At 37.7% G+C, this 13,358-nt stretch overlaps 1 protein-coding gene across 3 annotated transcripts in view; it reads left to right on the forward strand.

Annotated features, from left to right (window-relative positions):
- Nucleotides 1-13,358, forward strand: part of TBC1D5 (TBC1 domain family member 5) — a 322,332-nt gene that overhangs the window by 260,613 nt on the left and 48,361 nt on the right. For all 3 annotated transcript variants that reach the window (XM_075745858.1, XM_075745859.1, XM_075745860.1), the window contains 2 exons: nt 1,927-2,012; nt 6,787-7,058. In XM_075745858.1, the coding sequence (XP_075601973.1) occupies nt 1,927-2,012; nt 6,787-7,058 (358 nt within the window). The remainder of the gene's footprint in view (nt 1-1,926; nt 2,013-6,786; nt 7,059-13,358) is intronic.

Raw genomic sequence — 13,358 nt, forward strand, 5'->3', positions numbered from 1 at the left:
AAAGTTATTTAATTCATGGGAGAAAAGTTACACTGTTTTGATGACTTGCATAGTAGTTGCAGAACCATCAGTTATCCTCATCACGTCAGTTTGGATTTGATTATCATAGAAATGCATTGAATTACCAAACTAGAGCAATAGTAACTAAAGCTGATTCATTGTTATTGCTGTCAGTTGATGAGGACTGACTTATAAGCCATATGAACGGGTAGAGTTATGCAAATACTGGTTTTATAACAGGAGAAGAAAAACATACAGCGGCCATTACAATGTGGGTGGTAGGATAGATGAGGATTTTTTTAATGCTTGTCTAATAGCTTTTAGTTGTTGTTTCATTTTTTAATGAACATTACAAACAAGATATATTTTTAAAATGTTTAATGTGTTTCCAAAGAAAGAAAATGAGACATTTCATACAAGATTAAGTCTGACTTTGTGAAATGATCTGGAAATTCCCAGTCGTAAATTTGACCCCAGAAATCATCCTGGCCTTTGATATCTACCACCTCTTTACATCTTCCTCTCTCCTTTTGAGCCCATGCAATGTCTTGGTCTTTAAAATGCAGCTCCTATATCCTCCTCCAAAAATAAGAAGGTTTCCAAGAAAGGACAGTTACCTGCAGTTACATGGAAAATGAGAGGATAGGGTATGGATACTCCAGTCTATAATGAAATCATGAAGGCAGATATACAACATGTGAAACTGAAACAGCTGAAGAATGACTCTGTCAAAAATATAATGTACTCTCACCAGTGAACAACTGTTTCTGAAAGGTCACTGCGTAGTTCATTAAAACTATATTTACTGCTAGCAGGACTTGCGAAGGCAGATCAGAATATAAGGCAACAGCCTATGAATGAATAAACCTTTAAAGCAAATATTTGGAAAGTATTTAGATCTATTTTATACAATATATCTGATCATTATACAGAAATGTGCCATTTTGTTTTTTCTTACACTAGAAATTAATTATTTTAAACTATTTGTCTTCTAAATTTTATATGTACATAAAAGAGATCCTCTCTGTAGCTCTGTTATTTTGATTTCATCCATATGTGATTTTTTAAACTTTAACTTTGCATCATTGTTTTTTGGGGTTTTTTCCAAGTAACGTCCTTCAGGATGCATTACTTTAATGAAAGATACGTTATGCGTACGATGTAGTCTACACTTACTCAATGTTCGGTGGCTTATTAGATCCAAAAAGGATGATTGCAGAACTACTGAAGGCAGCCTGCTTCAGCAAAATAGTTTCATTGTGGCAGAGGCGGAAACTAACAGGTGGTTTCTGGTTTCGATATTAATTATATACATTTTATTATAGGAGAACAATTTCTTTATTCGTGGCTTCTGTTTTGAGCAGAGCGAAATTTGGAGAGAAAAAAGGCTCCGTGTGCCATCTAGTGGCAATGTTCAGGTTGTCTTGCTAAATTTTAATTCTCTGCTTAAATGAGACAGTTAGCGATGCATTCAGTTCAAAATGTTAGCTATAGTTCCTCCTTACAATTGCCATTTTCTTTAAAAACATATCACTTTAGCTTGGAGATGGTAAAATTCTGTACCTGAGCTAAAGGAAGAAATCAGATCAATACCTGAACTTGTCCAGGATTTAGTTAGAACTGTTACCACTACAGCCGACAGCCCCATCGCTGTGCGGAGGAACGCGAATTTCTGTGAGCATGGGGTGGACTTACTGGTAACACTTGGTATTATTTTAGGTATTTTAAGACTTCACTTTTATGTAACTGGCATTACTGTCTTTAGAAATCAAGAAATCCTGGGAAAAGAAATTATTCTTGAAATTTCTATTCTTCATTAATGGAAATACTTCTTGTCTCTGCTTTAAATCTCCCAGAAAATTCCAATAAGGTATTCTTTTTTAAAAATATATAATTTTAAAAAATTTTTTAATTATGTTTTTTTAGAGAAATCCAAGACCAGTGACTCACCAATTCCAACAAAATTTAGATTATTACAAAGCACGTGGAGCAGACTTGATGAACAAAACCCGGTAAGCTATTTCTGAATATGTGTTCACTGAACTAAGACCTTACATAAACAAAATGTTTCAGAAGTCACTTTAATCCTAAACAGGAATTACATAAGCAGCAGTAGAAGCACATGTGTTTATTTTATGACATTTATTTTTAATCTTTACCTTGCCTATTATTACATGAAAAATGAAAGGTTTACAGAGAGCATTGTAGTCAGCTTGCTGGCATTTTTTTAAGGCTAAGGACATTTGTACGCAGCGACGTGTATACTAAAAGCAGGGGGTACAACGTTGCCAGTGTGAATTCTGTATCTGAACTACCTCTGATAATGCGTCTAATCGCAATCTGGAGCATCCACGTACCAGAAGCTGCGTAAGTTAAATCAAATTAATGTATATCCTATTTGAAGTAACTGTTACTAAACCTTTTTGCAGCATTCCTCCCTTGTTTTAGAAATAGTTTGTATGCGTACAGGTGATTTTTATCTAGTGGTCACGAGCGCAGAGGTGCCCGTGCCCGGACTGGGTGGCCACGACGTGGGTGCCGATTGCTGGTGGCCGGTGGCTGCTGGTGGCTGCGGAGCATGACGCGATGCCTTGCTTCAGTTCATACTGTCACAGGCAGTTTTTTGGATTGCACGTGGCCCCAGCCATATACTGTGCTTGCTGATTCATAGGAACTTGCTGGCTTTCAGATGTTTGCACCTCTGTCAAATTCTGTTTAAATCAGTTACGTTAAAAGCTAGCTAAAATTAAAATGGAGTGGATTAAAAAGATCTTAAAAATGGAGAAAGGAGCAGAAATTAAAGCTGAGTAGAGCAACTGCAAAAGCATCTTTTTTATTTTTCAAACTAGGCTTTAAAGTTGGGGAAGGGTGTCAAAAATTACTGCATTCTGTTGCATTTTCTTAATGTTTTTACTTGTTTGTGCTTTTAAAAAATGGTCTTGAGAGTTGCCTAAACTTGAAAAATGTGTTATTTGAAAAATCCGAAAGAAACATTTCTAGGATTATTTAAAAAAAAAAATCATAAAGCCCAAACAAGAATTACACCTGTTGGAAGCCTAAATTCTAAGGAAACAAATGTCCATTCAATCTATGTAGGAGTATATATATACACACAAGATTGACATCAAAGGAGAGGAGAATCTCCTTAGAATAGTTCAGATAGAGGAATAACTGACATAAATTTATCTCAACACAGGAACATTTAGAGTAGGTCAAATGTGGTAAATCTGTTTAAGATTGGACTAAAGAGAGAACTGGAAGATGTAACATTAGGAAATGTTTCTGCAGTCAGCAGAGAGATGGATTAGATCAGCTACCAGGTCTTTTTCATCTTTAATTCCACAGGCTCAATGATATATTTAAAATATCTTGGCAAATCTCTAATAGATATTGCTTATTTTATCATATATAAATCTTTTTAATCCATCATATTCATATTTTGTCTCTCATCTCTCATAATGGCTACTTACTGAAGAGAGAAATGCCTTCGAATAAGGCTTGCTTAAAACAAAACATTTTCATCTTAGCAGAAAACTGCAGAGATTGAATCATCTTCCTACTGCTAGTTTAAAAATATGCTATTCACAGTCAAGGTCAATGATGCTTATTGTGATGAAACAAAATTGTTTGCTTCATAGATGGAATTCACGTCTCCTTGATAGTCGTATTTTTAAACCAATGCCTTACTTTTAAATGCATCTGCTGATAACTCTACAACTTAATCAATCAGCATTTTTCTTGTAATTGTTGTGCATGTCTGGTACATTTAGATGGCTAAAATGTAAGCATTGTGTTTAATGGCTGTAATCATCCTTTGCATTAATATATCAGACATTTAAATGGTAAGAAATACATTGTTCTTATTTTCCTGAACTTCAGCTCAGTTTTAACGTACCTCCTCCACAGATCTAGCACCTCTCTATTGTTCATTTTCTGAAGCTGCGATTCAGAGAAATTGCACAATAAATTTTACTTCAGAATACTTTTATTAAGACCACCTCTTGACAAGAAGTTTAGATAGCATCATTATTTATTTCTCATGTATGTGTATGTGTTCTGAGCTGATCATTAGCAGTGTTAGTTCATAGCAGATCCAAATCACACATAGGTATTAGCAGCTGCAATAACTGTCCTTTCTAGTTCTTAAATAATTACAAAACATTATTGCACGTTATTGTGGAAAGCATTTTTTAAAATCATATTTTGGACATAATGGCTTAGAGAAGATTTTTGATGTTTATTGTTCCTGTAAAGTGAAACTTCCCAAAACAGTCTCTTTCCAAGCATCTGAAAATTCAAATAAACTAACTTCTCCTGGTCTACATACATGTCAAAGCAGCAAATTAAACAGTGTAGAAGGAAAACTAATATGTTTTATTAAGCAAAATATAGTTGAAAAAAAGAAGCAAGAAGGAAACAAGCTGGTAGACATAAACACACAAACTTCTGTATAAGCTTTGTCTCCTGCCTCTCTTGACCATCATGATTCTAATGAGGCAGTTAGCTCAAAGCATCCAGTGGCTTTGTTGCTTGAGTAGCCTGTCAGAGAATAAGATTTACTTCCAGTAAATGTCATTTTTTGTGCAAAGTCAAGGGGGTTTTTTACTGATTGTCAAGGCTCTAGACCTAGAGACAAACCTAGGACTCAACGTGCAAGCCATTACCTTCTTTCTAAGGTGATGTTTCAGGTGACTGAGTGATATATACCACTCCAGTCTTGGTGATTAAGTTCAGTAGACTGAGGGAAAAAAATATGCCAAATATACTAAAGTTTGGATTCTGAACCTCAACCAAGTTATTATTGGTATGACCCCTGCAATCAGTGATGTAATTAGATTCATTGCAAACTGTCGGTAACTGATTGATATCTGCTAAGCCAGAATTTGGCCTTTCTTCTTCCAGCTTCAAAGCTACAATCTTTGTTTTCTTTCTGGAATGGAGAAGACATTAAACAAAAGTCCCTGTGCTGACTTTTCTGATGCCACATAGATGTGATGGAATAGAAAAAAATCCCTTTTTTTCCTGAAGTGTCTCTGCAGTACCTTGGGAAACTGATTAATACCTGAATCTGCTAGGTAATAGCAGAGTAAAATTCAATAGTAATAAGCATTGTACAATGTCCTCTTCCTTAAAATTGTTAGAATCTATTCAGTTTGCTTTTGAAACCATTTAGGACTCCTGCAAGAGTACTTTAAAGTTCTGAAGATGCTCTCTTTTTAGTGACTTTGTCAGTAATTCTCAGGTGGCTACAGAAAGGCTTTTTGTAATAGTGGCAGCAATCAATAAAATGGAGAGACACAGAAACATCCCGTAATCGTTATTCAGCTATTATTCCTTTCCAGCTTCCCTAAATTGGGAAGCAGCACATTGCCCCCACCTCTGTGCTGCTGTTACTCCTAAAAAACGCTACGTGCTGTCTTTCCTCATCACCAGTATATGGCAGAAGGGCCCCGTACAGCTTGGAGCTCTCTCTCGTGAATGTGCAGGCTCACGTACTTTCTTCTGCTTTCTCTCATTTTAACCGTATCTATTCTGAGTCTAAACAACTCAGCTGTTGTTATTTTCTGAATATGTTCTATATATGTGTGAGCATTTCTATTGTGTATTCTATAAAAAAACATATCAAGAGACAAATAGGGAAATGATATGAAAAGCCAAATCAAAATTACTTTTCCAGGTGCCAGTGCAAATTACAAGTCACCTATATTAATTCATTTGTAATTTATTTTTACTTAAACTTCCCCAAAACATTGGAAAACTATTTTTCCCCAGTACAATGATTGTATTGGTTTTTATTAAATGTATTTCTTCACATTTTTTAAAGACAGCTATTTATATCATTGAAGTACAGATCACTAAAATAAAACCTCAGGAGCAGAATGGTCTCTGTGATTGTGATATATTTCTGTGAAGGGTATTTCAAGCATTAATTATATAAAACAGGAAAATATTGCATGAATAAATAGGAATGGCTTTGCTGATCTCTGGGTTATGTGAACACTTCTATTGGGAATTAGAAGCTCCTTTGCCTCTTTATTTTAGATAGATTAAGTGGTTCGACAATTTCCTCGTCCTTAATGTTGCATATAAGTGAAGTGAATTAAATAGCTGCTGTAGTTAAAAAGTAACAATGATAAGGGTTGTGATCCAGTATATCTGTTATACCCTGAAGCCATTCTTCAGCCAAAATCACTTTTGAAATCAGGATTCCTGTTAAAAAGCACTTGGTTTGAAATGGCTGGGCTGGGCAGAAGGTGAAGAGACATCGAGCTCTGCCAACCTAAAAATAGAGTCAAGTGTTAGTTTTGCTTGTTGAAAGAAGTGTTTGGGTTTGAGTTATTTTAAACAGTTAAGAGAATTTAATGTAGCGGAAGCAAATATTAAAGCAGTCTTTGATTCAAAGAAGTGCAAAAAGTCAGTTTTATGAAGCTTTCGGTGCTTTAGAGCCTGGATTGGTTTTTTGCCACTCTCTTTTTTTTTTTTTATTTAAAAAGGCAAATTAAGAAAATTGGTGCAAACTTACTTTGTTTGGGGTTAGTTTGCATTTTTCAGGAAGAAAGGGACAAAACAATTTGCCCGCTACTGGGTGGGAAAAACTCGCACCACATGCAGTCCCTGTGGTTCCTGTGTATATTCCAGTGTGACTGTGGTAAAACACCCTCTTCGTAATGTTCGAATCCTGGATTTCCCGCCCCCCCGCCCCATTTTTGGAGAACAATGCATGCATTGCTATATCTGTCCAAACTGTTGGCAAAGATGCGATGATTTCTGCTCTTCTTTTTTCAGCGCCAGTGCTAAGGCTGCCCCACTGAACATTAACAAAGTCTCCAACAGCTTACTGAATTTTGGCCGAAAGCTCATTGCTCCGGCGATGGCTTCAGGTGGGGCTGTGGGTGCTCCCGCCAGTGGGAGCAGCTTTCCTCCCCCTGCAGTGCCCATCAGAAGCTCAGTGGAAACCCCCCAGCACCACCACTACCACCACCACCAGCCTCACCACCACCAGGCACAGCAGCAGAGGATGATGAAGTCCGAAAGCATGCCAGTTCAGCTGGGCAAAGGTAAAGGTGAAACCCATGGCAGGGAAGCTTTCTCGTACGCCTTAAGGACTGAAGAAAGTCCTTTTATTGATTCTATATCAATGGGGACATGTTTGGAGGAAACAGAAGAAACGATTTTGTTAAGCAGGACATCCATGAACAGCACATTTGCAATGTAATACAGAATTAGATGTTATCTCAAGAATGTACAAATATTATAGTAAGTTTTGAACCTTTAAAAAAATATTAACCAGAAATTACAGCAGAGATACCAACAAACTACATCGTTACCATAAACATTAGCCAATTAATTTTTCAGTCTTTTGAATGCAACATATTTGTAACTGTAAGACTAATTTCGTATAGGCTTTTTCAGGTAATTGGCACAAATCCCATGCGTAACAATATTAGCCAAATACGAGTGAAGGAAGTTAGATCAATTACAGAGTAATTCTTAATAAATGAAATCTCATTCCCTTTAGAATGTGTGGAGCTTATTTGAGAAGTTACTTGAACAGTAACACGTATTTGCCTCTTAATAATTTGTGATGACCCTCTCCACTTTCTGTTTGGTAAATACTACTTTTTCTTGAGCCTTGTTTTTATATTTCTCAAGGACAGTTTATTCAAACAACAGAGCCACAAGCTCAGCTTCCGTAGTTGTTGCCTATACTCTGCCAGGCTCAAGGTGTGTTACTGCTTTTCATCTTCAAACAGCCTATGGCGGTATGTTCTTTGCGAAGAGTATGTGCAGTGGTACGGTATCTGCTGCTTCTAGCAACTCATCCTAGGTGATGGTTATAAGTTTGAGGACTGGTGCTGGTTGCCCTGAACCATTATGTAGTATTGCATCATATTTTTCACCCGATTTGAAAGTGTAAGAGAAGGGAAATAACACATTGTAGCTGAAGTTGGTGTCCTGACCCATGTGGTCCAAAGTTAGTCCTTTCATGATGCATTGCATCCCCAGCAGACATTGAGGGAGCAGAATTCAGAGGCACAACTGTTGGCTTGAAGCAGAGAGATGCAGGCACTTTTGAAGGGCCGCTAAAGCTGCTGGGCAAAATCCAGATGCACAGCTTCTCTCAGAATCCTAGAAGAATCTCAGAAATTGCTCCAGCAAGGGTTTTACAGTCCTCGATGATGTGCAAATGTGACACTGAAACCGTGATTTCTCTGCTGGGAGATGGCCTTGTTTGCTTTGTAGTTAACTATTGCCATGTATAGTCCTGTTTGAATCCTTGATGCAAATCCTGCTCACATCAATGGAAGTAAAATTAGGTGTGAAATGAAATAATTTCCACAATTTTGGACAGGCTCTTTTGTTTGCTTTTAAAAAAAAAGTTTTCCCTAGTTCCCTTATCACATGCTTAGGTTTTTTACCTTTTGGGCTGCAAAATGGTCCTCAGATAGTTATTTTCTTTTCCCTACTTAATATGAAAAAGTTGTAAAATTTGTAGCAACTTCTATAGGCGGAATTGACTGTAGCTTAATCTTGATCTGGCTGGTCAAGGATGACCCTGTTTATACTTGTATGTGCCAAGTAGCATATTACATCATCCAGAAATGCACCTGACATTTTCTGTACAAGAATCAGAATAAAAACTGTAGTTATGTTTGGTCATTGTCATGTATAAACTCTGCACATATTTCTTTATCAGCTGGAATATGGAGAATTGGTAAAGTTATCAAGCAATTATGTAAATTTATAATGTAGGGCACAAAACATTTTCATGGTAAGAGGAAGTAAAACATACTGTAGTACTATGGTACCTGCAGCTTCCTCTCACTCTATTCTGTTTATCCCTATTTGAAACAACACTTGCAGAAGTAATTTAAAGGCAATAAAATGTAAATATACTTTTTTTTTTAATAGGTTGAGATGATAGTTTTGTTTTACATATTAGTGCCATACTTGTTGTTCCAGACCTGTACAGTTATCCATATATTCCCTGCAGTTGGATAGAAATTGTGAATGATGGCAGCTAACCACATCTGCAAGTGCTGTAATTTATATTTTTAAAGAGAAGTCTAAATGGCAGAGGAAATATGAAGTCTCCTAGAGGCTGCCCAGTGAATTCTCTCTGAAGTAATTTTACATGTAGGAATAGCTTAGCAAAAAAAAAATCCCTATTTGCAACGATGCTGTGGCAGAGACAGGTTAAAAAGACCCTTTTGAAGCACGATGCAGATACCTTTGTAAACAATGCAGCACCATCTCCACCACACCTTAAAATGGAGAATAACTTCTCAACTTCTGTGCAGAAGGACAGCAGTATCACCACCTCAAGAAAGTGCTGTACAGCATCTCCGGAGCTCTGAGAAGTTGTGGATACTTCTATCCCAGGCATTAGGATTTAGGATTTAGGATATATCCATCCCCAGAGAAGCTCTCATTCCACTCCTGTTTGTGCTGAACTTCTTACATGCCTTTTTACCATCTGCACTCCTTTTCAAATTCTGGATTCTGCTCTAGCTTTTGAGTATCTAGAAACTACTTGGCATGGTCTGTAACTATAAGGCTCCCCAAGTTATTGACTAGCTGCCACTAGTTGTCTCATGTTGCTGTTCTTCTTCACTGTGTTTTCAGCTCCCCACAGCCTCCTGGAGCTTGGTTATGTAGCTGAGATAGGCAGAGGCATGGATTTAGGATTGACATGGATAGACGTTTGCACTTCCAGTTGATGTAACACTCACGGAAGCTCAGTTGGACAGTGTAACGGACTGAAGTCCTGTAAATCTGACAGGCATAAAGACAGTAAAGGAAGTTATCAATTTTTCTCATACTATATTAGTCCTTTCAGGTTTTGAATGCTCAAGTAGCACTGATAAATTAATATGTAGAGGGTTATTAAGTTTGAAGAGATTAAATTAATTGCCTGATCTACTTTTTTTTATTAAGTGTGAAGAAGTCCTTGGTAACAAAATATCTTGCAGGACTGGCAACATAATCCTATCCCAGCATTAACAAGTCTGTTTAGACAGAGTTGCCAGACAGCAGCAGCAGTGACTGGTGCCATTCGTGCTGTCACCTCCAGGGGTAGCTTGTGCTGTGCTCTAGGTCAAGGATGGTTGCTTTACGTAGTCGATAGTAACTATTTCTCACTCCGAAGTTTTGGTGCTTGCTGAATTTCTGTAAGAGAAAAACGCATATAATTCAGATAATATAAATGGAAAAAACAACGGACTAATGTTAAAAAAAAACCCTCATAATTGCAAGCCTGTAATTCCAGATGAGTCTTCAGCATCACAAATCACAGCTGAACAAAGTATCCAGGGACCTAATTGGAAATTCAGTTCCTTCTAATAATATACTAATCCCATTCAGCCTGTCCTCAGCGCAGAAGAAGATTGGATATCATTACTGCTTACTTATGCAAGGTAGCCTGCTAATAGAAAAGGGATTAAAATATTCTCTTGATCCTACATAATGAGGGTATTCATTGGCACAAAGTTTAAACTCAAATCTTAAGTTCATTGGGTTGTCGGTTGAATTCATTGTCTTGAAAGACAAAAATATTGGTAATGAAAAAGTCTGGGAAAAAAGCAGAATTGTTGCCCTTTGCGTTCCACTGGATTCATGAGCGTGCAGAAACTGGATACTCTTTGATTACCAAATGGCAGTGTGGTGCCGGAAAAAAAAGCATTTCTCTTTCACTTCTTCCCTGATAGTGCCAGATACAGTTTTCCTTCTAGGTCCTTTCACGCTGAAACCAAAGACTTTTTTGGGAATGCCATTTTATCACAAGGACACGTTAGAGGACCAGTTTGAAGATGAAGTTCCGCCAAAACTGTGATCAGCTATTTAAAGAGTTTCCATACTACTGTTTGTTTTTATGAGTTGATACTTCTGCGGTATTTGTTATAATATGAACAGAATTTCCAGTCACCCAATAGGCCCTAAAGAAATGATCTCCATATTTAGAATTATTTATGAACTGAGTCTGGAAAATTAGTATGCTTTTTCAGAAGGAAAAAGAAGTTGTCTGTACTGATAGCAGAACTGAGTAGAAATTAAAGAAACAACCCACTGATTAACAAATGCTTTTTTTCCTTTTTTAAAAAAATATAAATACACATATTCTTAGGTAATTGTGTTATTGACAATAAGAATATGATGCTCCCAAACTAGCAGGATGACACTGCCAGTGTAAAGTACCAGAAACAAAATGGGTTTGATTGTTTGTTTTAGTCCAGATTTTAATATAATCAGTCTCTTAAAAACACTGCTTTTTCACACATGTTTGAATGCAGCATATAATGCACTTATTATTAAAACTTCCCATTTTGTTTTTTCCCGCTCTTACAATATCATTTGTGTTCGAAGCAGGGTCTTCCAGCTAAAAACCCCAAAGCTGCAGCTCTTCAGCGAATTGCATTTGTTCAGGAGACCTTCTAACGCTGTTGTTTGTTTACCAGGCGAGGCAGGCGCAGGCAGCGATGCTGCAGGCAGTGATGCTGGGCTGCCGGGCCCTGCGCAGCATCCCCCTGCCCTCCCAGGTACGGCTGCTGCAGCCACGGCGGATCTTTCTGTGCCTGCAGCGTTACCCTCCGGCTGCCCAACCACCCCCGGCCCCCCGCGGGTTTTTTCCATGCGTGGCATCTCCATTCACTGCCGTTGTCCATCCACCGAGTGGCACTGTTGTGTAAAGAGAGAAAAAGCAGCTTCACTTCATCACTCCTTGACTGTGCTGTGTGTGGCCCTTCGGTTATGTTCGCTGTACACCAGCATCCGTCTTCGTTAAAAATGTGTGTTTGCCTTGACCTCTGTAGTCCATTTCACAATTTGTCATGTGGGGCAATTCGACCATCAACGCCTCTTTTAGTCACGTTACTTCCCTGTTGTTAAATTTGAGGCAAGTATTTTGAGCTGAACGTCTACTTTAATGCACTTGGCTAAAGAGGAACTTACCTGCCTCGGCCTGAAAAAATAAGCATGGGGATTTGTGTGATGAGATGGTTTGAATAAGTTTGAAAAGTGCTGGAAGCCTTTGTTCCAATTTCAGTGTAGGAGAAAAAAGGGAAACTAATTTATCTGAAGTTTAAAAGTTTTATAAAACTGATACCATGCTTTTTGCAAATTTTAATACTCTACATCCTGACTATGGCAAATACAGTGTAATAGATGAGCAGATGTGAATGGTTTTGAATTATAGATCGTGCCTTACTTCTGTTCTGCTTGGTATCTTTGTCCTTGCTCTCTTTATAACTATGAAAGCTATTCTTTTCCTCTGTAGGGGCCAGACAGGATGAACCATCAGTTTTGTAATCCTTTTGTGCTTCTTCCTCTGATTTTTCCTATATTTTAGTAGAGACCTCCAAAGTTCATGGTTATCTCCCCTATAACTTAACTCAAACTTAATAAGACCTGCAGTTTGCTTTTCTTTCATTGTAAGTCTTCTCCACTCCTCTCATCATCATCTTTCACTTTATTATAAATCCTTATTATCGATCACGTTACATTTCAACTTTCCATCTTCCATCACGTCTCCACCGTCTGCCCTGCCAGCAATACCAAGAGTTGAGTCGCTTCTCCGACCACCTCATCCGTGTATTTCCCAAAGGGTTTTGAGACAGCGCATTTGTAACCCTGGGGTCAGCCCCAACAATCATTAGCAACAGGCAAGTAGTGAGCCAGTTAGAAGCCAGCATATGGAGGTAATGATGCTCCTTTTCACCTTGTCAGGGGATGTATTTTTAGTTCACGATATCTTGTGCATCATTACTGTGAACTATTGATGCATTTTAGTGTGCATATATATATTTTTGAGACATCCTACATGGTAATGTGTTCTGACTACTGCTTACATCAGGGATCCTTAGCTATTTGTTGTGTGTGCCTCATAAGCATTTATTTGATTTCCATGCTTGGGGCTTCTTCAGCCTGGTTCATATAGGCTTTAGGACCTTCTGGTATATGCTTAGATGGTCAGAGATTAGATTTCTCTAATCTTCTTTTAAGAAGGCATGATGTATTTATCTGAGATTGATAGAGTGAGCAGAGGAAAATGAGAGTTTTGGTTCAGTGATGTTCTCAGGTTGCCGATTAAGCTGCTAAAGAAGAAGAAGAGTTTGTTTAGTTATTAACTGTAGTTTATTGCATCACTTCATGCATTTGATTGATACATGGAGGGCAAGACTTCTGTTCTTTTTTTTCTTTTTTCCTGAGGAATAATCCAAAATTAGAAACAAATGACCTTCTTGTTAAGCTGTTGAGTGAGGAGAACATACCACGCTGCTTATTAAGAAAGATGCAGAATCAGTGCGACACAGGACAGAGAAGATACAGATGGCATTTGGTGTAATCCTCCCGAGAGCCTG

This window comes from Balearica regulorum, chromosome 2 (assembly GCF_011004875.1).
Source record: "Balearica regulorum gibbericeps isolate bBalReg1 chromosome 2, bBalReg1.pri, whole genome shotgun sequence".
Taxonomy (NCBI): domain Eukaryota; kingdom Metazoa; phylum Chordata; class Aves; order Gruiformes; family Gruidae; genus Balearica; species Balearica regulorum.